Genomic DNA, 27,637 nt, shown 5'->3' on the forward strand with positions numbered 1-27,637 from the left:
GGGGAGTGTCAGTCTGTATATACACTCTGCATGTGGTGTTGCCTGTACCACTGGCCTCTGAGAAGCTGTATTGTCAGTAAATGCTGTTGATATTCAATAAACACTTGTTATTTTGTTGTTTGCAAGAACCTCTGGCGCCCTCTGTTTTTTTTGTTCTGTATAGCAGCAAGAGAGGTGTAGTTGCACAACACCCTCACCTTCCACTTAGTGAAGGCCATTCTGGGTGAAAAAACATAACCCATGTTCTACTGGTACTAGTCCGGGAAGTAAGCTATTAAGCTGAAATAGAAGTTACACTTGTATGTCTCTTAAGTACATTGTTAAAACACAGTAGTGCAAGACATACCATTGAAGCATCATAGAAGAAAGGTAATTTTAAGGGGTGGTTCACCTTTAAGTTAATTTTTAGTATGTTATAGATTGCCCTATTTCTAGCAACTTGAGATTGGTTTTCATTATTTATTTTTTTTAGAGTTTTTTAATTATTTGCCTTTCTCTTCTGCTTCTTTTCAGATTTCAAATGGGGGTCACTGACCACAGCAGAAAAAAAACTATTGCTTTGTAAGGCTACAATTTAATTATTTTTTTACTTATCTTTCTATGCAGGCCCTCTACTATTCATATTTCCATCTCTTGTTAAAACCACTGCCTGGTTGCTAGGGTAAATAATTCCCTAGCAACCAGATAGCTGCTAAAATACCAAATGGAGAGCTGCTGAACAAAAAGGTAAGTAACTAAAAAAAACATGAAAAAAATGAAGACCAATTGCAAATGTCTCAGAATATCAGTGCCCCAAACCTTATATACCTGTGAGCAACATTCAATTAGAAAAAGTGTTGGGGAGCAACACAAGCATGAAAAAAGTTCTGGGGGTACCAAATAAGAGCTATGATTGGCTATCTGGTAGCCGCTATGTGGACTGGCAGCCTACAAGAGGTTCTGTTTGTCAGTACACCTGATTTTTATGCAACGAAAACTTGCCTCCAAGCCAGGAGTTCAAAAATAAACAGCTGCTTTCAGGCCACAGGGAGCAACATCCAAGGGGTTGAGGAGCAACATGTTGCTCGCGAGCCACTGGTTGGGGATCACTACTATACATCATATAAAAAGTTCATTTAAAGGTGAACTACCCCTTTAAGTAGGCGATATAAAATGCTTCTTGAGCGTCCAGAGCACATTTTAGCCAAATTCCAACAGATGTCCCTCAAAATGTGAAGAAACAGAAATTGCATCCTAATGTTCATGTCATTTCATTGTACTATTATTTCTCTTACAAAAGTTATTTTATGTTATATTATATTTTTTATGGGAATATACTAAATCAAGGATTTAGTCTGAGAATCAACCGAATCCCACGTTTACATGATTTGCATTTGGCATAATACTTAAGAGTTTTGGATTTGGTTCAGCAGAATAGTTATGTGACTTTGCAGCTCTTGGCAATTGTATACAACAATCTTTTATTCATGGGCGATGCAAGTATTTTTTATTGATATCAAAGCAAAATATGCAACTCAGGGTTTGAATTTGGTTCAGTCCTCGGACGAATCTTTAATGAATTTGGTGCATCCCTAATATTTAATAGACACCCCATATTTAAACATGTATTTCTTTCTATATGAGGTGTGAATGATGTGCCTGGGGCATGTTTTTGGCACACAGATATATAGAAACATTAAAAACCATTACAATCCAATGATTTATTGGTGTAGATTTATTCAGTATCTTGGGTTATTTATGAAAGGCCTGCCTTACTTAAAGAAATAAGTAAAATCTAAAGTTTTTTACCGTTACTTTTTCTGCAGGCAGCATACTGTTGTTCTACTGCAAATGGGAAATTTTGCGGAAACCTCTGGTTTAGAGCCAGCAACCAATTTTGCTAAAGTCAGCAATATGCTACCCACCACCCCATCCATGAAATTTGTAGTGATAATTGATATACAATCCAAAGCACTGTATGTAAACATTATAAGTCTGCAAGTTTGTTTTGTATTTTGTAAAGGTAGTTCTGTTACTACACTGTTTCTTACGTGTTACAAATGAAAAGCAGGAAATTACCTACAAAGAACATTTACTGCTTTTATTGTAAATATTTATTTGACTGGTGTAGGTGTTGGCGCTGTTTATAAGGATGGTAGCTCAGTACCCCTAACTAGGAAAGGCCTGTATTTACCCTTTTTGGTGCTACTGGAGAGTGGAAAGAAGTGAATACCATATCAAGAGACAATGTTTACTTAATATGGAATATGGACTGCAGAGAGCATGAAAGACAGGGTTGTTACTTTGCCAAAAAAAAGTATTTTTTGAACAGGCAGTAGTGTTCGCATTTTATAAAGCTTAACCTATTCTTTATTGGATTAATACATTTACTTTACTGCCCTGTTCAAATGTAACATTACTAAACAAAGGAATTGTCTCCTACCCTGCTGCCGCGTATGCAGAACTTGATATGAAGCAAAGAATATGAGGGAATATGATCAGCCCTTCCAGCAGCAGCATCCTTTACTTTCAGGCTCTCTCCACAAACTGTTTCTATGTCCTCCTATTACGCACTGACTAAACAAACTGTATAACCAAGCACAGGAATTAGTGAATCATGCAGCCAGGCTTGTAATGACTCCACTCTTATGATCCCCACCCTCCCCTTTCTAACTGTAATTCGCGCCTGCTTCTGGCTACATTGCAGAGATTGGAAGTATTCTGTGTAACTTCCTGTGGCTGCTGCTGCTGCTGATATACCTGGGTTTTAAAGCAAATTAAGATGGAATAAATATTTCCCAGATAATGTGGGAAGCGTCCTCATGGTATAAAATATGCACCACACCCATAGTCATGAGTTAAGACATGAAACAAGCTCATGCGGAAAATATGCCCTAACCACAAGTAAATTGGAGATGCAGACGTGGTAGAGAATACAGCATGTTACTCAAAGCTTTTCACTTAGCAACAGGAGCACTGTCTGAATTTGTCTCTCTTTATTATATGATTTCCCTTTACAAGAATACTGGGCATAAAATATACTTATGAGTGAATCCTACAGGATTTTTTTTTTCTATTTAACAAGTTAAATCTGCAAGAAGGTGCCATCTGGAAAAAGTCCAAGGAAAAGAGAAGTTAAAATGAACCTTTAGTATGAGGAAGCCATCAGTGCAACTTGCATATAATGTTTATTTTTAATTTCTTGTGGTTTTTTAAATATTTATTTTGCAACCAAGATTCTCTTAGGCGCAATTTTTTTCGCTGAAGCGGAACAGGACAGCTTTTCTTTTGCCCCAATGGCATTATAGGTTTATAAACCTTGATGTATTTTGCTTGCAAACCAACTGTGCCTAATGTTAATAATGGTAAGAACATTATTACAGAATATGAATACACGCTGAAGGAAACAAATTAATTCCTGATCTCCACAGTGTTCCGCTGACCTAAGCCATATACTCAAATAGATTCTCCTTCCCTATAATAGTCATTAGTTGGGGCTTATCAATTATAGCCAGGATTTGCATTAATGTGTTCCAAGGTCCTGACATTAGCTGGCCAAAGAGTTTTACCTACATATTAATAGCAGGAATGGCATATGATAAAATAGAATACACCCTTAAAAATAACAATTAGCATATTGCTTGATATAGAAAGTCACACCTGTACACATAAAATCAAAGAGCTTGACCACAACTACCTGTATATGTTCTATTACATCTTAATAAAGATTTTTGATAACATTGTTCTGATGTCAAATGATCCAAAATACCGGGGAAAACTATGGAATGTTAACAACATAAATTGTTTGTTTTTCATTTATCCATTAAGATCAGATTCTCTAGTAAAACCCCACGACAATATACATACCTACTATCACTAGTGTTTGTAATGAAAAATATGAACACAGTATTGTATGTATGTATATCTTTATTTATAAAGCGCTACTTATGTACGCAGCGCTGTACAGTAGAATACATTGATACAAACAGGGTGTTAATAAGATAATAGATAAATACAAAGTATAATAATAAATACAGATAAATACAGCAGCAATAAGTTAAGAGTCGAGGACACAAGAGGAAGGAGGTCCCTGCCCCGTAGAGCTTACAATCTATATGGGAGGGGTAACTAACAGACACAAATAGGCAAATATAAGTGCTGTAGGTCACAGTGGGTGACATTACAATATAAGTGCCAGTTCCCAGATCAGGTGATGGGCGAGTGCTCCAAAAGGTAGTCTTTAACCTTAGTTTTAAAAAGACTGGGGGAGGATTCTCTCCGGAGGAAATCAGGGAGGGCATTCCAAATGTAGGGGGCAGCCAGGCAGAAAGGTTTAAGGCGGGAAACTGCAGTAGTAGTGGGGGGCGCAACCAAACGATTGCTCTGCGAGGAACGAAGGAGTCGGCCGGGAACATATGGAGACACAAGGGAAGAGATGTAGTGAGGAGCAGAGGAATGGAGGGCCTTGAAGGTTAGGAGAAGAAGTTTGTAGGATATTCTTTGTTTGATAGGAAGCCACGATAAGGCCTTTAGCAGGGGAAGGGCCTGAACTCTCCTGGATGAGAGGAGGAGAATTCTCGCAGCAGTGTTTAATATAGACTGTAGGGGGGAAAGATGGGAGTTAGGGAGGCCGGTTAATAGCAGGTTGCAGTAGTCCAGTCGTGACAGGATGAGAGCATGCATGAGCAGCTTAGCTGTTGCAGTAGAAAGAAAGGGACGAATTTTGGCAATATTGCGTAAGAAAAAGTGACAGGTTTTGACAGGGGTGTTAATGTGGTTAGAAAAGAAGAGACTGGAGTCAAAGATCACCCCCAAACAACGCGCCGAATCGACAGGGTTGATGAGGGTGCCATCAATAGAGATAGAAAAGGGGGGGGTAGGACCAGGCTTAGGCAGAAAGATCATTAGTTCAGTTTTTGTTAGGTTGAGTTTGAGGTGGCGTTGGTTCATCCAGTTAGAGATGGCCAGGAGGCAGTTAGAGATTTGAGTCTCAGTTTCAGCTGTTAATGAAGGGGTCGACAGATAAATTTGGATATCATCAGCATACAGATGGTATTTGAAGCCAAATGAATGGATAAGATCTCCCAAAGACAGCGTGTAGAGGGAGAACAACAATGGCCCAAGTACAGAGCCTTGAGGTACCCCCACATTAAGAGGAACTGGAGATGAGGTTTTATTAGCATAGGAGACAGTGAATGAACGGTTAGAGAGATAAGAAGAGATCCAGGATGCAGCCTGACTGCGGAGACCAATCGAATGCAGAATTTGCATCAGGAGGGAGTGGTCAACCGTATCAAACGCAGCCGATAGATCTAGGAGGATTAGTATGGAAAATTGACCTTTGGCTTTGGAAACCTGAAGATCGTTTGTAACTCTGCACAATGCTGTCTCAGTAGAGTGCGCAGGCCGAAAACCAGATTGCAGGGGGTCTAATAAATTATGGTCATTGAGAAAGTTAGTAATACGGGAGAAGACAATACGCTGTAAGATTTTGGAGGCAAGCGGTAGAAGTGAGACAGGACAGTAGTTAGAGAGACAGGACTGGTCCAGCATGGCCTTTTTTAGGATGGGCTTGACACAGGCCTGTTTGAAGGAAGAGGGGAAGCTTCCAGAGGTCAGTATTGTCATTTACTTGATAGCATGGAACCCAAAATATTACTGATGTCACTAGTTGCAGTTCTTTTAATAATCCTTTGTTCATTTTATCTTTATCCTCCTCATACCAATACTTTTCTGTCCTTATCATAATCCCATTGCAAAAACCTTTCCCACAAGGCCATTACCTATCACTTGAAAGAATCCCACATGAAGCCGATGAACTGATCCATGGGAATTTGTTGAAAAAGCGTTTTAGGATGTTCATAAGTAGTTTACAAAAGTAATTATGAGGAATGGACTTACTCAGTGATGACAATGTAGGTATCCATGTTGCAATCTAACAGCCAGAGAATATACTGCAAAGTATATTGGATACTATAACTGGCAATTATGATGCTGTAATTATAAAGGTTTTAGAGATACAGGGCCTGATTCACTAAAGTGCGATAAAAATTATCGCACGCTTTTTTGCGGTAAAAAAGACGCGATAATTTGCGCGCGATTCACCATAGTATTATCGCGTGCGATAAATCGGCATTTTTGCATGCAGTATTTCTCGCGCTAGTTTTACCACATGCGTTAATTTCCGCGCTGAAAAGTATACGATCGCATAATTCACTATAACTTTTGCGCGCTAAATATCGCATTCGGCTATGCGAAAATTAACACCTACTACAGGCAGGCGAAAAATTAGAAAAGTACAGTAAATGAGTTTTTTGCAATAAAATATGGACTTTGCAGTGTTATTTATTGAAATCTGTGTTTCCCCTAGAGTGACACAGCCGCCAGTTTGCAGCAAAATGTTCATTTTTAATACAGTAATTTTCTGCAAGTATTGGCGTGTATGGCTAACATGGCGTGCGTTCATTTGCGCGAATATTTATATTTGGCTACAAGTGATGAAATGTTTCGCCAGGCATGGATTCACAGCGATTTTTTTGACGTGCGTTGAATTTTTTCGCGGCGGATTTTTTCATGCATTTCGCAAAACAATCTGCCAATGGCAAAACGCATGAAAAAATTCGCCACGCAAAAATTCACCGCACATCCAAAAATTTATACAAGCGTCAAAAAATAATAGTCACGGGCAACAATTTTTTTGCCCGCACAACATTTTTACCGTTTGTGGATCTTTCGAAAGATTTGCTAATTTTTCACTAAAGATAACCAGAACACATTTGCTCATCACTAGTGGCTACTATTTATAAGCATCTACTATTTATATGATACCATTTATATGCTACCATTTATATGTGGCTAAAATTTATATACACCATTTATATGTGGCGACAATTTTTATACACTATTTCTATGCTACCATTCATATGCGGCGACTATTCGCGTGCGTAACTTAGCGCATGTACCGGCAAATACTGCATTGAAATAGTCTTCGCGAGTTAAATAATGCATGTAATGTCGCGCGTAAAAAAGCGCAAGTATGCTTATAGTGAATCGTGCGAAAAGTCGCCAAAATTAAGACGCGGTAAAATTTTTAGCGCACACTAAAAATAGCGCACGTTTTATCGCACTTTAGTGAATCAGGCCCACAGTCTACTATATGTAAGGGACTTTAGAATCAGGGACCTGAGGAGTACTGGTTGCTGTTCCTCCAGACTGAGCCACAGGAGGCAGTGTGCTTTAAGCCAGCCAGTTTATATTAATTTCTTTTCCCCCTGTCTCTGTTCCCTGCTATGCCAATTAAGGGGCTATTTAAGCCTGCCTCTTCCATACACCATGGTGCTGAATCATTAGCGCTTCTGTTTTGTCCAAGCCTTACATTCCTGTATTCCTGAGATCCTGTATTCTGAAGTCCTGAATTCTGTAAATCAGTTCCTGGCTTTCCCCTTGCCCCCTGCTTTCTGACCCCCTAGTTATGACCCTTGGCTTGCTATTTTGGATTAAGCTTGTCTGCCGCCTTTCATGGACTGCTTTTGGTTTGCCGCCTGCCCTGACTAATTGCCTGTACTGGGATTTGCATCTGCCCCTCATTTCAGCCTTCTTTACTTAGAAGGCTTTCTCTAGTGGGAAGGGGATTATGCAAGAACAAGTTAATAGTGCCCCCTTTTTCACAGGACTAGTATTGCCAGAGTAAGATCATTTCCAAAATCAGTTTTAGTGAGATTATAGTCTGCTTTTTTCTTTCTGCATTCCCCAGTTTCTGTCTGTTTAACCAAGTGAACTTCTTCTTAAAACCAAGTTATTGGTTCTTTTCACTTGCAGCAACCTTTTTTTTTATGCTTTTTTTATGCCCAGCACCAAAATCCAACCATGCAGTCCAGACTTGTTTTCATGAGAGTCTTCTTTTACTTTTTTAAATTCTCCCTTACTTAGATAATGACCAGGAATGAAAATTATCCATGCAGACTGTTTGCCCAGTAATTGTTAAGAGTACTCAATATCAGATAAATACAAATATTAATGTAAGAGGTATTTCACCATCACAAAGTTTTATTTTTTCAAAACATAACAGTTGAGTTTTAATATTCAGGCAAAAATATAAATTGTAAGAATCTCTTATTTGTAAAAAATAATTATATATTAAACAAATCTGATGTTGTTGCTGGGGTACACTCTTGCAGGTTATATTACCTTTTATTTATTTGGTGTCTATCTAGAGGTATATAGCTTGAACTCATTTTATAATAAGGAAGGCCTTTAATATAGCCCTACAGCTGTTTGTTATGATACTTAAAGTGAGAAAAAATAGATTTTAAAAAAATGACAATTTCTAATAGAAGAATTAATTTATAATGATTTATCTTATAAGAACCTATCAACAATATGTATTTAGTTTTGATTAATACAGCTCTGCAATTATCTGGCCTGACATAAATCTGGGTTACACTAAACTTGGTATTATAAGATATGATTACTTAAAATTCAGATCATTAGGTGGAGAAAAGTAGCATTAAAAGACTGAACATAAAGCAAGAATACAAAGAATATTTTAAGTAAATCTGTATCTAAATATCATGGCTAGAGAATATACCACATGCAGATCATGCAGAACCAAAGCATGGCAAGTTTTGGTGCAGTAGCGCTGCTATTCGAGACCTGTTCAGTTGTATTCGTAGATGTTGTGACATTGGATATACAATTGTTGCAATTCAGTCCACAGAATTCACAAACTGTGGCTTTACTTAGTTTATCTGAATTGTAAATTCTTGTTGTACGGATTTCTGAAAGTGAAAAAAAAAATGTTATGGAACTTTGGTTTAGTTATATTCTTCTTATATTCTTTCTATGTAGCTTCTCACAAATTGGTTTCTGCAGTAATAAGCAGTTATACTAAAATAGAATCCAGTGTCACTGCTCACCATAGTGAAATCTGAAGGCTCTAGTCCAAGGGCGGGCTATGCAACAAAGTGTGTATTATACTGCTGTTCAATTAAGATACCAGTGTGGTTATTGTGCACAAAAGTATAAAGTTATATAAAAGCAATCGCAATGCATTATTTACCTCCCATTGCATTAATTCTCGCGTAGAAATAATACTAACGCATGATTCACAAATACATATGAAGGGTTAAATGCACTAAATATCGCATTAGTCTGTGCGAAGATTAACACCTACTTGGGGCAGGCGGTACTTAAAGAAAATGTGGTTCGTGAGCTTTTGGCAACACAATATGGACTTTGCAGTGGGATTTATTCAAGTATGTGTTGGCCCTAGGGTGATGCATCCTCCAGTTTGCAGGGAAATGGTCATGTTCAGAACAGTAGTTTTCCGAAAGTAATGGTTATGTGCGTAAAATCGTGCACTAATATAGCACACGGCAAAATATATTGTGCGCAACGGGAAATAACGCAAGAAAAACGCTCATTGCGAGTTAAATAACTTAAAGAACATTGCATCTTAATTATGATGCCTGTCCTTTTAGTGAATTGAGCGTTAAGTCGCAAAAAATAAGAAGCGATAAAATTTTTAACGCATGCTATAAATAGCGCTCGTTTTATTGACTTTAAGTCAACCGGTCCCAAAGTCTTTAGTTAGTATCTAATGAGTAACAATCCTTGACAAAATGGAAAATCTTCCTTTATATCTACTTTATTACATATAAATGAGGTGGGGGTCTCCTCCCTAGAAAAGAAATTCAATTGAGTGATCGGTGAAATTTGAGAGTTGTTGAGTGAGATTGGTGTTTATTTAGAGTTCATTCTATTGATTTATATTCACAAATGTAATCTGATGGCACATACCTGGATTATAATAATCTAAGATTGTGATTAGTGCTGGTTGGGAACCTACAACCATCGATGTACGAACCATAGGAACAGCTACACAATTCTCAATTGCGTTCATCTAAAGAAAATGCAAATACATATACAGTATTTTATGAAACATATCATATATAATATACATATCAAATATAAATTCAATGTAGCTTCTGTCATTTTTATTTTACACTTCTCAGTGACAAACTTGTCCTTTATTTTAGCCTAGTCATGCTGATGGGGGCATTGCTTTAGGAAATGTAATTCTGGGTAATGCAGTTTGGCCTGAATCTAGATGCACATTGGGTGTGGAAAAAGTGCAATAATGACATTTTAAAATATCTGGTTCTTCAAAGTATTTAAGCACTTTACCCTTATCCATTAAACAACTTCTATCTGGGGGCCAGTCCAAAGAAACTGCACTGCAAAGCATACTAATATCTGTAAGGGCAAATTGTCGGGTATGACCTAAACATACAGACAGCATAAGAATGGAGGAATAGTTGCTCCCCTTCCCATGGCAAGTGTCTACTTCTATATCAAGGATAAAGGAATATGTTCCTTTTAATAACTTTAACAAAAATATATATTTTTTGGTCTATAGTATTAGACCAACATTGTTCAGGAACAAGGAATATGTATATACTGTATCTATATATTTATATTTAAAAGGGACACAGTTTTTATTTATATATTTCATCTCCTTTTACAACTCACAGAGTCGAAGTACAGGAACACTTTCTCATCTTTTGTTTCCACTAGTTTAAGAGGGTCATTTAAATTTATACCAACGGGGTCCAGTTTGAATCCACTAAGCATATCAACCTCCCAAAGAATCATGCCGGGTTCTTTCTCTGGGCCTTGATAGCTTGAAAAGAAAAGTCATATTGTTCTTAAATAGTTAAAACCACTCAGGCTGAAAAGCAGTATGACAAAATAACTAGAAAAACTTGTCTTTTACACACATTATTTAAGATATATATCGGTAAAACGATTAAAATGTTGTATAAAGCTTATAATGGTGTGGAGTTTGTTTTCTTGTCTCTTTATTAGAAAAAACAGTATAATATTCTGGTGCTTTTTTTCCAAACAAAGATAGTTAATTTGGGTTGACAGAAGACACCTATCAATCAAATTCAGACAGTCCCATTTAAGAAATGAGGCAAGGCAAGAACGTTATTTGTAAATGTAATTGCAGTGAAAAGAAGTATTTGTTTATTCCTTTCAGTTCTCTGTAATCACTTCTCTAGATGTCTCTAGATGTCAGTTCTTCACCACGTCTGCCAATCAGCTGCATTTGCTACAATGTTTCAGGAGTCAGAGCCAGGAGTGCAGAGAATGTAAACAGTCAAACAACTGCTGTTACTACTTCCAGTAACTCTAAAACACTGTAAATGTACATTGAAAGTTACTAAGAATCATACTTTCTTCATTCAAAACTGTTTTTGGGCGGACATCCTCTTTAAAGTAAGGAAGGCTGTACATGTTTTAGCCTGGACTTGAGGACCCGGATGAAACACAGACGGTGGTGAGTTATATTTCACTGTGTGACTATCCATTGGAAGTTGGGGTTAGATGTACTTGGTGATGGGCCTGGGGTATATACACCCGGGTCAATACAGTTGTCAAGTACTTTTTTTGGATCACTGCATTATTTAATTTTGTACACATACATTCCAGCTCAACACGTGAATATTTATTGCTTATTATTCCTCCCCCCCCTATTCTTCCCCATTTTTTGATGTACATGTTTTAGCACCGAGTATTGCAATCACATATATATATATCTCACACACCAAGGTACACGCATATAAACCTGCACAGTTGTGCAGCGGAGTTGACAGGTGCCATCTTTTTCTACTTTGGATGGTCATCTGCCACTTTGCCAATACCTGAATAACTTGCAGCTGCAAGCACAGTTGAAGTTGCTCACTGACCTAGCTGTAACAGTACATGCTCCTGCAGGTTTAGTGTCACAGAACTAACAGAAGAGGAGCTGTAATGGGAGAAGATGGCTCCTGTGAAGTCTGCTGCATAACTCTGCACGTTTGGGGACACTTTTCAGTATATTAGACATTGCAGGGAGGGAGCTTTGAGTGGATGGCAGAGAGAGCAGTTACAGAGATAAGTTAGGGAGAGGGTTTAGTTCTCTTTTAAATATTTCCAAAAATATATTTGGGCATAAACAGTGGCAGCCAGAAGAGAAAGGAAAGATACTCTGCATAAGGTATGATTAATGTGTAATGAAGGCAAGGCTTCATACTTTCTGATCATACTTTCTCATGAACATGTAAAACCCCTGGCTGGTGATCTTTCCCTTGTCCTGCATTACCCAAATAGATATTTTAGTTAGTGCTTTCCCCTTTTCTCCTTCCCAGTGCCACCCCACAGGGCAGATACAGTCCATTATAATATAATTTACTACTTTCTATCTTTTTTCTAATTTTGTTCATTTTTTGATTTATATTATTTATCGAATACATCATTTTAAAAGTCCCTTTACTGCAAAGTATTTACAACTTTTTACAAGCTAAAGTTTTTCACTAACCAGCTCCTACACCTTGAGAGTTGTATAACTTTTAGGGGCTGATTTACTAAGACACGATTTCGAATCCGAATTGGAAAAATTCCGATTGGAAACGAACATTTTGCGACTTTTTCGTATTTTTTGCGATTTTTTCAGCGTCTTTATGATTTTTGCGTAAAAACGCGAGTTTTTCGGCGTCTTTACGATTTTTGCGTAAAAACGCGAGTTTTTCAGCATCTTTACGAAAGTTGCGCAAAGTCACGATTTTTTCGTAGTGTTAACACTTGCGCGCAAAGTCGTGCCTTTTTCGTAGCGTTAAAACTTAAAAGGCGCGACGTTTTGCGCAAGTTTTAACGCTACGAAAAAATCGCGACTTTGCGCAACTTTCGTAATGACGCCGAAAAACTCGCGTTTTTACGCAAAAATCGTAAAGACGCTGAAAAACTCGCATTTTTACGCAAAAATCATAAAGACGCCAAAAAAAATCGCAAAATTACCGATCATTACGAAAAAAACGCAATCGGACGCATTCGGCCCGTTCGTGGGTTAGTAAATGTGCCCCTTAGAGTATAAACATCGTGCAAAACAATGTATAGGAAGGCCTACACTACTCGCTCTCTATAAGAGAAAGACACATAAATGCTATTGATAACAAAGATCATAAGTCACCTACAGGCAGACATTTTGCTATGCACTTGGAAAAAAGGCTCTATTGAGTGTAAAGGTAATAGAATGAGTGTGGGTTCCTTAAAAGAGAAGGAAAGCCTAAGTCACTTGGGGGTGCCAAAATGTTAGGCACCCCCAAGTGACTTAAATCGCTTACTTTTTACCCAGGGCTAATGCCCCTGTTAAGAGAGAACAGCACCAGCCCGGGGTACCTGCAAGCACATCCTTCTTCTGCATTGGCACGTTGCGCATGCGCAACAGAGTGAAACGCTGAACCTTAACAAGAAAGCTTTTGGCTTTTCACTTCCAGGGAATTCGCTGCAGGAGAAACGTGGAAGAAGGAAGCGCTCACTACAGCTACCTGGGCTGGTGCAGTTTTCTCCTAATAGGGGCATCAGCCCAGGGTACAATGTAAGCGATGTAAGTCACTTGGGGGTGCCTAACATTTTGGAAAATTTGATATATGTGATACATTACTCCCCTTATTTAGTCTACACTTGTCAGAGACAAGTGTACTATGGGCCTTAAAACTACATGTCTGTACTTATGTTACGTATAAAGTGTTTGTCCCAGAGTGCCACACTGTCCCCCCTTTTGCAGTGTTGCTTTTACTTAGAGGACTGCTGCGCACACGTGTGGACTAAAGTCTGAGGGTGAGTTTGGAGTGGCTTGACACTTTGTTGCAGATTTACTAAAACTAACTTTTCTATTTTTTTTTTGTTTTTAAAATTCGAATGAACTCATTTCTGAGAATGTCTGACATTTACTAAAACGACTGAACTGAAAATGGCCCCCTTTGTGTGTATATATCCTAATTTTTTTAATGCCTATAATGCAAATGATGTGCCAATGGATGATAAACAGTGTTGTCCATACCTCCTGCATTAGGGCAAGTAGTAAAGGCTTCTTTGCTGATACCACCACTATTGATTCATAACTTGTGCAGGTAAAGGATGTGTAAGGGGAGGGAAAGGGCACACTTATGTGTTTCCACCCACCCCTCATGAGTTTAGAAATGCAAAAGCAGTGCTGTATTTATGGAAGTAAGCGAAGATCCATGAGTTACATTCTGGGGTATGCACACACATATGCTGCCTGTCTTTTACACTTTACATCCTGCCACGCTATCTATAAATGATAACATATGCATTCTAAGCAACTTCTGGTGTTCACGTGTGGGCAGTTATATAACTAGTTTGCTGGATTTGGGGTTTTGCTAAAGTAGATTAAAAAGCCCTGTAGATGGAAAACTCAGGCTTGGAATATTATGACTATTGGGAAAAATTGCAAATGAGAAAAAGCGTGTTTTGACTGCTTTTAACCCTGCAACAAACATTTTCCAAATAATGAGAAATGATTGTATGATTGTGTAAAAAGAAAAAGGCACCAAATCCTGCATTTTGGGAACTTGGATTTAGCATAAGGCTTAGGGTTCATACTTGGATAATGTACAAATTAAAGTTTGGGTTTTGGCCACACCTGTTGGGGAGAATTTATTACTCAGAATGTAAGTTTTTGCAAAATGCAAAAAATTATTTGACCATTCAGTTATTCATTAACTAATGCAAAGATGCTACCAAACACATTGTGCAATGCTAAATAAAATACATTATAAATGAAGTTGTTAAATTAACACACAAATACAGTATTTATTTGATTGAGATTGGACAGCTGTAATTTGTTTTACCTTGAGCATACATTGACTGATATCCGGTTATGGCTATCGCTGTCATCTACTGTTGCACTCAGCTTAAATACCTCTGAAGGAACTGCTTCTCCTTTACTGTTGTAAACAACATTTAGCTGTAATACAAATACAAATGTAAATGTAATACAAATAATCATTTTCTATGAATACCAGATAAACAACATCAGTTTTCAATACAGTTTTTATTACTATATATATACATTCATATAAATATAAATTTTATGTCTTTATAATGGTTATGGTGGTGTTGGGTTTACAGAGAATGCAACGTTTTTTAATACACAGTACTACCTACATGACAAGATCAGTATAAGCCTTTGGATTGAGAGCATTCTTGTGGGCTTTCAGTTTCCTTCATTGTAGAGCAAACAACCACATTAAAGAAAGAAACAAAATGAGAGAGAGCAAAAAGTAGGAAATGGAGGAAAAGTAGTTAACTGACTTGTGCGTTTATGTACAGTACAATAAAGGGAATTATACCCCTAAACATTGCAAGTCTCTATAAAAATGTATTGCAAAAAACAGCCAATATGTAAAACACTAGTTCATCTAAATAAACAATTTTCATAAAACTATACTTTTCTAGTAGTATATGCCAGTGAATAATCCTAAAAAGAAAATTGTCATTTAAAGTGGCTTGCACTATTCTCTGTGTTTACATACAACCCAACATCACACATACATGCTCAGTTACAACCGCCAATCAATGGACAAAGCTCTGTCTTTTACTCCCACACTTCTTCCTGTTACAGTTAGAGCTGTATTTCCTGTTAGGCGATCACTGAGGGAGCACACAGCCCACCTCAAAATGGTGGCTAAAGGTAAAACATGTAAAAGGGCAATATTAAGTGATATATACTGTATATACAGTATATAGTAGAAAAAGCACAGCACACAAGGTTTTTTTTTTTAAAATAGTCCAACATTTCAAGCACAAACAGTGCTCTTATTCAGGGACAAAGCACCAAAGAAGAGCACTTTTTGTGCTCGAGACATTTTCATTTTTGCGCTGCCCTTTTACATTATATATTTATATATATATGCCACAAACAGATAGAGAGACTGCCGGCACTCACGAAAATAGTATTAAAGTTGCCTAGGTGCAGAGTTCAAAAAAGTACACAGGGAGAAAAACGGAAGCCGCACTCGCAGGGCTTATGAAAAACGAAAAATTTGTTTTATTGCCAAGAAAGGGTGAACTAACGTTTCGGCTGCAACACCAGCCTTTGTCAAAGTCACTTTGACAAAGGCTGGTGTTGCAGCCGAAACGTTAGTTCACCCTTTCTTGGCAATAAAACAAATTTTTCGTTTTTCATAAGCCCTGCGAGTGCGGCTTCCGTTTTTCTCCCTAGCCGAAACGTTAGTTCACCCTTTCTTGGCAATAAAACAAATTTTTCGTTTTTCATAAGCCCTGTGAGTGCGGCTTCCGTTTTTCTCCCTTTATATATATATGCCAATACGGTAAATAATTTATTATGATATAAATCATTGTTAGTTGATAACAGTACGGTTTTCTGTACTGCACTACAGAAAATGTTTCCCTTTTACATCCTTTCCCTTGATCCACCATTTAGTGATGGGCTGTGTACTCCCTCAGAGATGACCAGACATAATAACTGTAGTAGGAAGTAGTGTGGAAGCAAAAGACAGAATTCTGTCTATTAATTGGCTGAGGTGGCCTAGCATGTATGTGTGCCTTGGCTTGTTTGTGTGCACTGTGAATCCAATGATCCCAGGAGGCGGCCCTTAATTCTTTAATTTAGGATTGCTCAACAGCACATATTACTAAAAAATGTATATTTTTATAAAAATGGTTTATTTTGATGATGCAGGGTTTTACATATGAGCTGTTTTATGCAAAATATTTTTATAGAGACCTACATTGCCACATGCTGACCAGCTGTTCAGTTTTATTTGAGAGGGGGTTTTAATGAGTTGGAAACTGACTATAGGAGAAATTTGTTGAACTGCCCCTTATCAGATGTTCATTTTTATATTGACCAAAAAAGCTCATTTTACTTGATCTCTTTTGTGGATGAAAATCTTTTCTTTCTTTTTTTCGTACTTCTGCTGGCTAGCCATTTGGGGTCCTGACCATTGCTCTGCAGGGACCTATCATAAAGCTTCTGTTTACTGCCCCAGCAGGTATACTGCCTGACAACAGAAACCACTCCCCACCAAGTGGGAACTCTATACCTCCAATTAAGCTCCCTACTTTGGCCCTCTCCATATGGTGTTAGCATCTACAGCACCCTACTAGCCTGTATGTAGTATGCCTTCTGCCCAGGACTCTAGTGAACCTCTCTGGTCTGTTGGGATTTTCAGGCTGGATCCTTTTTAAACTTTCCACAATTCTTAAACAGCACTCTGCTCCTTGTCAATTGATCTGAATTGTTGCAGGAAAAACGTAACAAGATGGCATCCATCATATCTAGACTGAGTGTCCACCTAACACCAACTGGATGGCACACACCTACTAGAGAATTGAGAGCATGTGACACCCAATACATACTCCATACATCTGTCAGAGTTACAAAGGGTCCCCTTTATTGGAAATAAAAGCAGCTACCAGTAGGGCAGAAACATTGTACCAGCCCAAGGTGACCACAACCCTTTAGCAGAGAGGATTTGTGCCTCCAAACATGCCCCAGTAGCTCCCCATCTTCTTTTCAGCTGCTTCCCTGTGTGATTCGTAATTCATTCAGATTCACATTATACTGCAGATCTAAAACCAGGGCATTTGCATCAGACAGACAACCCTCATTTTCTGCTTGATAATTTGCAACAACCTCTCAGCTTCTCAACAGCTGCTCAGACCACACTGAGCATGTGCACTGTCCCTGACAGTTCCGGGGGGGGGGGGGCAGAATCCAAGATGGGGAGCTCCTATGACAACTGTAACAACCTATATCATTACTACTGTAGAGATTCTGAAACTTTAAGCCAGTGAAGTCAGTTTATAATATAAAATGTGGCATTTTTAGTCATATTCATTTTTAGGGTTTAGTTCTACTTTAAGGCATCAACTATATACTGGGTACTATAACAGGAGCAGTAACTGTCACTAACTAAAACCTTGTTCACCGGTTACCTGCTCTCCTACTTCACTAACAGGTTTGTTACCTTAGGGCACAATCTTCTTTATTGGGGGCTTCTGGCTTCTGTTCCAAACTCTCGGGCAGCATCTCCCCTGGTAACAGGTGGCATCCAAAAGAGCCATGTGCTCCCTCCCATTAAATAACTATGAACAGGGACTTGTCAGAATACCCTTGAGCCAAAAGAGAATAGTTCTCTTCCAAAGTGCATGGGTAGGTAGGTGCATAGATGCATAGGCAGGAGTATAGATAGCCCACTACATATTTATTGCTCATTGTGACTTAAGTGAAGCCACTTTGCTGTTATTTCATGAAGATCAAAAGGAAAGAGAAGCTGGAATGTAAATTTACTGGAGTGATAAATTCTTATTTTAATGGTTTTTGTAATATTCATATTAATATCAACTCTTGATAATTTTAGACATAAAATAAAACCAGAAGAGTAGCAGGAAATCCAGAATTTAAATAGAATTGTGGAGGGGATATTTTAATGGTAGGTCATCTTAATGACTAAAAGACTTTGTACAACAGTACTTATTTTCAGATTGTCTGGGTTCACTCATGCTAGCCTTCTGCCCATGTTTATTGTTTTACTGCCCAACCTGATCTTTACTTTTTTCTGTTGTTGTGCATTTATCTTTCAGTTTTATTGCAAAGTTCAAATTTCTGGCTCTGCTGGCCTCTGTAGACCTTGACAAACCAACCAACAGCTTACTATGAATCTTGTCATAGTGTTAAAATAAAGGGGAAGTTGTAGAAACAAATGTCTTTGTCGTGACATATTTGCTGTGGTCGTCAAATGATCAGAAACACACCTGCAAAAGAGCTGCTCCTTCTCCAGCTGCAGAAACAACCAGTTCCAATGGCTCGAGTGCATAAATCTACGATTGACAGAAAGCAAGAATTAGCTTGTGTTAAAAAGGGTGTGTCAGATTACAAAATGTTATAATAAGAAAGTACATTATTTTACCTGCTGACTTTGTACAACCAGAAGATTTTCATTTGTGATGTTAAATGTATTTGGTACAATAGATCCTGAATCAGTAACTGACACAGTCAGAGAAGTATTGTTAGAAGTTGGAACCAATGTCATAAACTTGGTTAAAGCCTGGAGAGCCATAATGGTATCCTACAGAAATACACATATGGAACTTTACAGCATTATCAGCTTTACACCATTAAATGCATGGCACAAAATGTCATGTAATGTAAAAAAATTAATTAGTAATGATTGCTCTCATTTATAAGAAATGTAATGCGCTCTCTCTCTCTGTAAGCTATTACCTGGGTAGAAGAATATCCCCCAAGGTGATTTCTGTGCTGGCTCAGCCAATTCATGATAGGAACGCCTTCCGCAATCCTGTTTTGCTGGCAGTGGGAGAGCAGTGCATAAGCAGCTGTCTCAATATCTGCAGAAAGGGGCTGCCAGTCGTTTGATGGGTCAATTCCAGAAGACCAATACCTTTGCAACCCTAAAGGAATACAAATCACTGTAAAGTTAAGGGGCCCATTTACTAAGGTTTATTGAGTATATTTTTTTATGTTTCGTTTTTGAATTATGTATGTGTTTTTACATACATATACATACAGTATACTATTTTACATACATACTTATACATACAGTATACTATTTTTTCTCGGAGTATTCTCTCAAAAAATTTGTATAACTTTTTAAAAACCAGGACTGCTTGAGATTTATAAAACTTTATGTGACTTTTTTTTAAAAAACAAAAAACAAAAAATACCCCTGGTTTAAACTGCAGAGAAACACTGGAGTCCTATGGAAGGCTTTTAATGTTTAAATGTTTAGATTTTTATTGTAAAAAAAACACAAAGAAATTGAATAGTCATTGATTGCCTGTCCTTAAACATTTTCTAGGGGAAGTTAAGCACATTTTTCAAACACACATTTTCAAGGGAAGTTAAACACATATTTCACACACATTTTTAAGGGCATTATTGTTTTCTTTTTCTATTTCACACACTTACAAGGGAGACTTAAACACATTATTGTTTTCTATATTAAATACTTTCAAGGGCAACTTAAACACATTTTTTCTTGCAAGCTTTTAAAGTTTAACTTAAAGGGATACTGCCATTATTTTTATGGTGTACTTTTTTGTTTCTAAATTACACTGTTTACATAGCAAATAATTCACTCTACCATTTAAAATTTTATTCATGGACCAACAAATGTATTTTTTTAATTGTAATATTGGTCTGTAGGTGCCATCTCAGTGCATTGTGCCTGAGTCTGAGCTTTCAGAAGGAGCCAGTGCTACACATTAGAACTGCTTTCAGGTAACCTATTGTTTCTCCTACTCCCATGTAACAGGAGGAGTCCCAAGCCAGACTTGGATTTCTTACTATTGGATTATTCTGATATCTACTGGGAGCTGCTATCTTGCTACCTTCCCATTGTTCTGCTGATCGGCTGCTGGTGGAGGGGGGGCATCACTCCAACTTGCAGCTCAGCAGTAAAGTGTGACTGACGTTTATCAGAGCACAGATCACATGGTTTTGGCACCCTGGGAAATGAAGAATATGGCTAGCCCCATGTGAAATTTAAAAATTAAATATGAAAAAATCAATGCAGGATTCTGCTGGAGAAGCTCTATTAACTGATGAAGTATTCCTTCAAACACATTGTTTTCCAAAATGTAAGTGAGGGAAAATGCGCACCAGTGCTTCTAAAATGGCCACTGAAGGACTTCCTGCTTGCAAAATATAAAGAGGATTTATGAAAACGAACGTCCAGTTAAATGTCCCAATTTTTTTTGAGAATCGGCAATATATTCTTGAAACTTTCATAAAAATTTTGCCAAAATTCTCTTATTTTTCGAGTCACACATTTCAGATAAAAATAAAACAATTCAAAACTTTCATAGATCAACTTACAATTATTGTGACTATTAATAAATACATTTTTTTAAATCAAAAAACTTTCAGGAGTTTATGTTAATTTCTAAAAACAAAAAATCTGATTTTTAGTAAATCTGCCCCTTAGTTTATTGTAACTTTTTCATGTTGACATACGTTTTAAAGTACCTACCAGTACTGTTTGCCCTTGAGTTAAGTTGAGTGAGTGCTGCTGCTGCCTTGGAGCTATTGGCCACTGATAAAGCATAGGCCACAATTGATAAAGTGTAGTTACTGGTAATACCTTCTTCTGTCTTGTTCTCAAGGTATTGTATTGTTTTATTCATTCTGTATGCAACATTCTCCAAAAAGAAATTATGACTTATGAGTAAAGTGGTAAAATAGACAACATTACTTAATACATTAATAGATATACCTGCAGTATTAGATAAATGTACATTCTGGATAGTGGTTGGGGTATTGATATAATCAAACATGATAAAGCCCACCCAAGGCCCAAAAAGGCTGCTTAGGTCATAAAACAAACTTTTGGTTTAGGCTGGCCAAGGCCTATAAGTCACCTTTCATGGGTGTATGCATCCCTGAATGACACATAAGTGATAACAATATTAAGGGTTTGTTTGCTATTTCTAATCCCATGCCAGGCAATCTGTGGAGTCTGGCAAATGCCAAAGGGGCCGCTGTAATTTGCCATACACAGTCACTACTGAATGGGCTGTTGCTGGCTCTGTGTAGTTGAAATACCAGGGCCTATTTTGAGATCCCTGTCCAGCCCTGTTAACTTAGTTGGGTACAAAAATGTAGTGTAGTAGTGTTAGAGTAATCTGTTTAAATAATATGACTGCCCTAAAGATAACTAATGTGATCTCAGTGGTGCTTAGCCAGTAGTTTGATGGAGTACTCTATGGGACATAGTAAGTCTGGTCAGACTTGCTTTGCTTTTTTTAGACCACCTCTTCTTTCTGTGCTGACTGAAGAGCAGTTTCTAAAACATCAGAATTGCGGATCTACTTAAAACAGACAAAATGTTTGAAAAGCAAAGGTCTCTGCAGAGTTCATTGTGCCCCTCTGCATTCAAATATACAGCGATTCACACCGATACTTTCTAACCATTGTGCCTGTACTTTCTAACCACTAATGCTAGGAATCCTTCAGGGTTTCCCAGTTCAGTCTACTATAAATCTGCTCCTGAATATGAATCATTTTTTCCTTTGTGTATATTAGTATTTATTTTGGGGTTTGCAAAACTGTATAGGCATTTAGAGAATCATATTCCACTGCATATCTATCTTAGTATAGAAAACATTTGCATTCCAACTGTTGGGTTACTAGATATTGTGCAAATACTGTAATTTGCTTTACATTAACAAAATGGTTTAAGTCTGTTAAATTCGATCAATCACTGCAGACATTTGATTGGTGTAGCTAAATCTTTGTTTTAGTGGTGGTAAACTTCTGTTAGCCTTTTCTTATTAAGCATTCACTATTCACCCTCTGTATTTCAGGAAATGAAGTGGGTGGGACCTGGGGTAACACAAGCACACAAATATGCAGAAAAACAAAGATGCACACAGCCACTTATAATTCGATTTTTAAACAGAAAAAACATTATTTTGGATACATGCAAATACCACATCCTCCAAACCAGAGTTGGAAAAATACCAATACAGATCCTAACCCTTTAGTTGTACAGAGCCATAAAATCTCATAATTGCTGTCAGCTAAACACTGCAGACTCTGTCAAGCACATAACAGATCAGATTGATGTAGAACAAATCAATGTTTGTTATTTAATACTGATGGAATAAACATGAAAAAAATAACAATTACCCTTTCTATGAGATTTGATAACATAGATCTGTTGTTCTTTTAAAGGATCTAAGATAACACATCCCTGAATGCTCAGGTCAAGCAACATTCTTAGATCAATCTTTGATACATCTGCCTCTTATTTCTGACGTTATGGGCCCTATACAGCTATTGTTGCCATAGTAATGGGCTAGAGGAATCTTGGTTTACACTAGAACAGCATGGACCAGGTGAAGATTACAGTTTACACCATCTAGGAAGTGCAGGTAAAGATTTGTAATAAAAATAGAAGTTTCACAAGAACTGCATGATGTCTAAACTTCATAATTTTACATTATTGCAAAAGGTTTAAGTTTTACTTACTTTGTTGCTTTCATCTTCCAGCAAAGCTATCAGTATGTATGCATTGTGGGCAATGACACCATTTGATCCAACCTGAAGGCGAGTTTTTAGAATTTGTTCAGATTCTTGGAAAATGCCCGTTTCTTCATTCAGGTTAAAAAATAACCATTTTTTTGTTCTAGATAATACGTCTTCGCTTATGCTAATAAATTGACGAGCTTGGAGTAAACATCTTAGAACAAATGCAGAAAGCCTAGAAATATGATTTTCAACATGTTAAAGAGACTAATGTAAAAAAAATATAGATCACAACATCACTGTTTTAAATCAGCAGTAGGTATGGATATCATTTTAGTCATGCCATTAGAAAATAAGCACATGTTTAAATGAGCTATTTACCTGTTTGTAGTGAATAATTTCTGTGATTGCAATCAAGGATGAGTTTTTTGGGTTTTTTTTTACTGATACAGAAAAATTGCCCATTGACTACAATGCATTTGGCGCGAGAAAAAAAATGTGGTGGAAAAAAACACCCATTGACTCCAATGCAAAATTAATTTTTTGTTGCAAAGCAAAGTGGTTCACTTTCACGCATCACTACTTGTAAAGCATGGCATTTATTCATGTGTAAGGAAAACAAGAAAAGTTTATATACTTTGATACATGAGTATTTTGGATAAACTAAAAGCTTACCAAGTACTCGCAGGAAAATCCGTGCTTCCAAAAGCACTGAATGAACCATAATATGTCTGGTAGTTTAATTCTGTTTGATAACCTTCATTCAAAATATTAAAAATTAAATAATTAGCATTACCATAATAATAATAACAATAATATTATATAGGCATGGGTGAGTCTACAATTATCTTACCATTATTCCACCATTATGAATTGCTTTATTGTCATTTTATAATTAAGGTAGGGGTTTAAGGATTAATTTTCCAACAGGGGTTTCAGAATAAATCAGTAGAACTAGAAGGCCCTTCTACCAAGAGCTTCTATACAATATAATACATTATAAAGTGGTATCTCTAAAGCTCGAACAAGAATGTGAGGTTCTTGAAGACTTCTTAAGAGCAAGACTTATTGCACACAGCATTTTTCAATCCCCTATGCAGGCTCAGCGGGAGAGGCCTGCGCCGATGCAGCCCTCACCCAATTGGACTTTCAAACCTGGATACAGTAAATTAGTTTAATTCCCCCCCTCTCTTAGCAGAAGTGGAATAAGCTTGATACAGTTGTTGATAGATTGTGGCTCACAGCTGCTGTCCAGCAATTTTCTACAGTACCTATTAAATATTCATAAATTCCTGCAAATGCACACTAACCTTTTTCCATGAAACGAATGGCTTTTGTTCTAAAATCTTCAGTTATCTGCTTACTTGCTATTAAATATTGTAAAATATAAATGACTGGAGCAAAGTGAATCATGTTTTGTTCTCCACAACCAGTGGGCAATTGAATCAGTGATTCAAGACCTTTAATTGATGGTGCAAGGAAGTTTCCTGTTGGAATATTGAAAACCAAGACATTTAACTAGAGGTACATTTACACTTCTGTAAATGAATGATTTGAACAATTAGGGGGCAGATTTATGAAAATGTGAGTTTAGAGTTTAATTGATAAAAACTCATCCACGTTCTGTTCATTCCTATGGGATATTAGAAGCGTATTTATCAAATGGTGAGTTCTAATGAATGAATGAATAGAACATGGGTGAGTTTATATCTATTAAACTCACATTTTCATAAATATGCCACAGATCATAAGACAATGGCAGACAATGAATGAAACCAAGTACTTTTATATGCTGACTATGGGGGTGATCAAATTTATTTTGGCCTGCTACAATTAAGCAACAAAATTAGCTATTTTACCACAAATTTGTGCTATTATTTCACTGTTTTGTTGTGTCTTATCTATGCTAAATTAATAGTTAAAAATTCTTAAAGGAGAAGGAAAGGCTAAGTCACTTGGGGGTGCCAAAATGTTAGGCACCCCCAAGTGACTTACATGACCTACCTTGTACCCCAGGCTGGTGCCCCCGTTAGGAGAAAACAGCACCAGCCCGGGGCACCTGTTGACACCGCTTCCTCCTTCCTTTGCGCACTGCTGCCGAAATCCGTGGGCCGGCGCATGCGAGGAGGAAGCAGGTAGCGCCGGCAGCTGCCCCGGGCTGGTGCTGTTCTCTCCGTACGGGGGCACCAGCCCGAGGTACAAGGTAGGCGTTCTAAGTCACTTGGGGGTGCCTAACATTTTGGCACCCCCAAGTGACTTAACCTTTCCTTCTCCTTTAAATTTAATGGGAACGTATTGTTGACAGAAAAAAATGTATCTTCAGGTCTTTTCTGCAGCTACCTTTAAAATAGTAAATCCAGAAGTTGATTGTGGAAAAGACCTGCTAAAGGGAGTTAAGCACTAATAAAAAAAAGACACAGTGTCATTGTTTTACAGGTATTAGCACTTAACGTCAGTCAACATCAGTTAATTTCCAGGTTTACTGGAAGTGGTGGCAGGAAAGACCTTTAAAGGGGCGTTCTTAATTAAATCTATTGATATTTTTTTTAACTATTAAATGTTATTAGATTGAATTTTTCAATGTATGTTTATTAGCTAATTTATGGAATTTTTAGCTATTACGGTAATTATCACTGCTAGTGTACCAAAAAATAAGAGTGATATTAAGGTTCATTTGTTGTATTGTCTCAGGTACAGTATTACATTGCTTAGTTGACAATACACTTTACATAGCTGTGCATGGAACCGTAAAACAATTCATACCAGTAATGCTGAGAGATGCTTGTTTGGTGTCGACTACCACATCAACAGGAAAAGTGAATGATAATTTTTTTCCATCAGTTCCATTTAAAATAACGCTGCTGGAATAAAAGTGCTGTATGCCTTCAGCCTGAAGTAAAACAAGAAGACAGAGTTTAAAAATTTTTAAAAATATTTATATATATATACATACACAACATATTGTTTATTTATACAGCTGCGTCACATTTCTATGTACAGGTGTTGCTGTGTAACTAATAACCCTACCATTAGGGTTGGCACCTTTCTTCAGAAAAAATACCAGCTAGGACATTTGGAGCAGGGCGAGTCAGTTAAGGGAGGGGCTGTGATGCAAAAAAGTAGTAAATGTTTTGTTCTGTGAAAAATAATAGCAATTTACAAAAATGAAACCCATGAAAACACAAGAAAAGTACTTGGAATGTAAAAGATAACAAAAATCAAAATCACTGAAGTGATAGTGCTTTTCAGCATATAACAATACTCAGGGACAAAGATGGCGGCAATATTGACTCTAGTTGTCTTTTAACATAAGGGTAGTAATGCTTTAATTACTACCCTTATGCTTTAATTATATATACATTTTGTTTGTGTGATCAACAGTTATGTCACCTGACAAAAGTCATACCAGAAACTCACTGCTCATCTACACTTATTTCTAACTAACAGATATAAATCAATATAAGGTAGTTATTTACAAAATATTTAAAAATTAGAATCCATCAGGAATTCCCAGTGGTCTGGGAATTAAAATTTGAACTGAGAATTCCTGAGGGATTCAAAGTGGTTTGAATTATGTCAGGGATAGTGATGAGCGAATCTGTCCTGTTTCGCTTCAGCGGAAAATTTTTGGACGCGCGACTATTCTTTTGACTCGTGACTATTCTTGTGATAATATTTGGACACGCGGCGAATTTTTCCGCAGCAAATTTTTTCATCCGTTTTGCAAAACAATCTGCCAATGGCAAAACGCGGAAATTTGCCGCGAATCCATGCCTGCCGAAACATTTCGCCCATCACTAGTCAGGGATATTAATGTGAAAAATATTTTCACATTAAGGTATTTTTCAGAATTGTAACTATTTTTACAGGTGGAAAAAATACCAGTAATTCATAAATTAACCTTTAACCACCCATATGCAATAAAAAGCAGTAAGTTTGCAAAGGTGCAGTAACCCACAGGAACCAATAAGATGCTTGCTTTTAAACAAGTGGACGCTGCCTGCTGATTGGTTGCTATGGGTTACTGCACTTTGGCAAACTTTAAAAAGGAAAGCATTTTACTCAGAGAATAGTAATTTACAAAAATAAATTGTTTGTTTTTCAATTATTTTTATTTGCATTTTATCGTGTACATAGAGGATATTGAATTAAAACAGTTATATAATGAACAGCATATATCCGTAAGAGAAAAGTGAAAGAAGAAAACACATCTGGTGAAGAGTAGGACTGAAGAGTGAAAAGACAGAGAAAAGACAGTTTACTCACAACTAAACTATGGTTTGATGTATTATGGTTTATGTATGACCTGTATAAAGTTCCCATTGACCTTTTGTAGTGCATGGTGGCTGTTATTTTAAAAAAATTGGTCTAAAATGCAAGAGTAGATGAGGTCTCAGTATTTGGAAAAGAGTAGGTATACCAAGGTTCCCATAGTGTCATGAATTTCTCATGTTTATCCGTACGTATACTGGTTAGCTTAAATAAATTGTTTTTTTTTTTTTTAAATCCATTGTTATGTTTGTTCTCTGTTACCTACCTTTACTAATACTGTTTGGGTTGCAGAATCTGAAAATCCCAGAGCGTTGGCTTGTACAGTGAGAGACATCTCACCAAGTTTCTTAGGATTTATAGGAAATAGCACCTCCTTTGATCCATTACTTTGTATGAAGACACTTCTTTGTCCTGGTACACTATTTGTATTGTTATCTGGAATAATTATTTCAAAGGAGCTACTAGGTTCCAACATCACGGTCACCTAAAATATAAACGGGCTATTACTGAAAATATAAATTTGTTTTT

General features: G+C 37.1%; 2 protein-coding genes across 2 annotated transcripts in view; both read right to left on the reverse strand.

Annotated features, from left to right (window-relative positions):
- Positions 1-2,610, reverse strand: part of cd109 (CD109 molecule) — a 67,071-nt gene extending 64,461 nt beyond the window's left edge. Inside the window, exon 1 of the mRNA XM_031902588.1 lies at positions 2,423-2,610. Within this exon, the coding sequence (XP_031758448.1) occupies positions 2,423-2,499 (77 nt within the window). The 5' untranslated portion in view covers positions 2,500-2,610. The remainder of the gene's footprint in view (positions 1-2,422) is intronic.
- A 5,397-nt stretch (positions 2,611-8,007) lies between these two features.
- Positions 8,008-27,637, reverse strand: part of LOC108647609 (CD109 antigen) — a 79,482-nt gene continuing 59,852 nt past the window's right edge. Inside the window, exons 21-33 of the mRNA XM_031902902.1 lie at positions 27,375-27,593; positions 25,601-25,727; positions 24,148-24,324; positions 23,513-23,594; positions 22,841-23,072; positions 20,841-21,009; positions 19,073-19,260; positions 18,759-18,917; positions 18,604-18,669; positions 14,673-14,788; positions 10,510-10,660; positions 9,778-9,880; positions 8,008-8,756 (exon numbers count right to left, since the gene is read on the reverse strand). Coding sequence (XP_031758762.1) covers positions 8,554-8,756; positions 9,778-9,880; positions 10,510-10,660; positions 14,673-14,788; positions 18,604-18,669; positions 18,759-18,917; positions 19,073-19,260; positions 20,841-21,009; positions 22,841-23,072; positions 23,513-23,594; positions 24,148-24,324; positions 25,601-25,727; positions 27,375-27,593 — 1,992 coding nt within the window. The 3' untranslated portion in view covers positions 8,008-8,553. The remainder of the gene's footprint in view (positions 8,757-9,777; positions 9,881-10,509; positions 10,661-14,672; positions 14,789-18,603; positions 18,670-18,758; positions 18,918-19,072; positions 19,261-20,840; positions 21,010-22,840; positions 23,073-23,512; positions 23,595-24,147; positions 24,325-25,600; positions 25,728-27,374; positions 27,594-27,637) is intronic.

This window comes from Xenopus tropicalis, chromosome 5 (genome assembly GCF_000004195.4).
Source record: "Xenopus tropicalis strain Nigerian chromosome 5, UCB_Xtro_10.0, whole genome shotgun sequence".
NCBI classification, from domain to species: Eukaryota; Metazoa; Chordata; class Amphibia; order Anura; family Pipidae; genus Xenopus; species Xenopus tropicalis.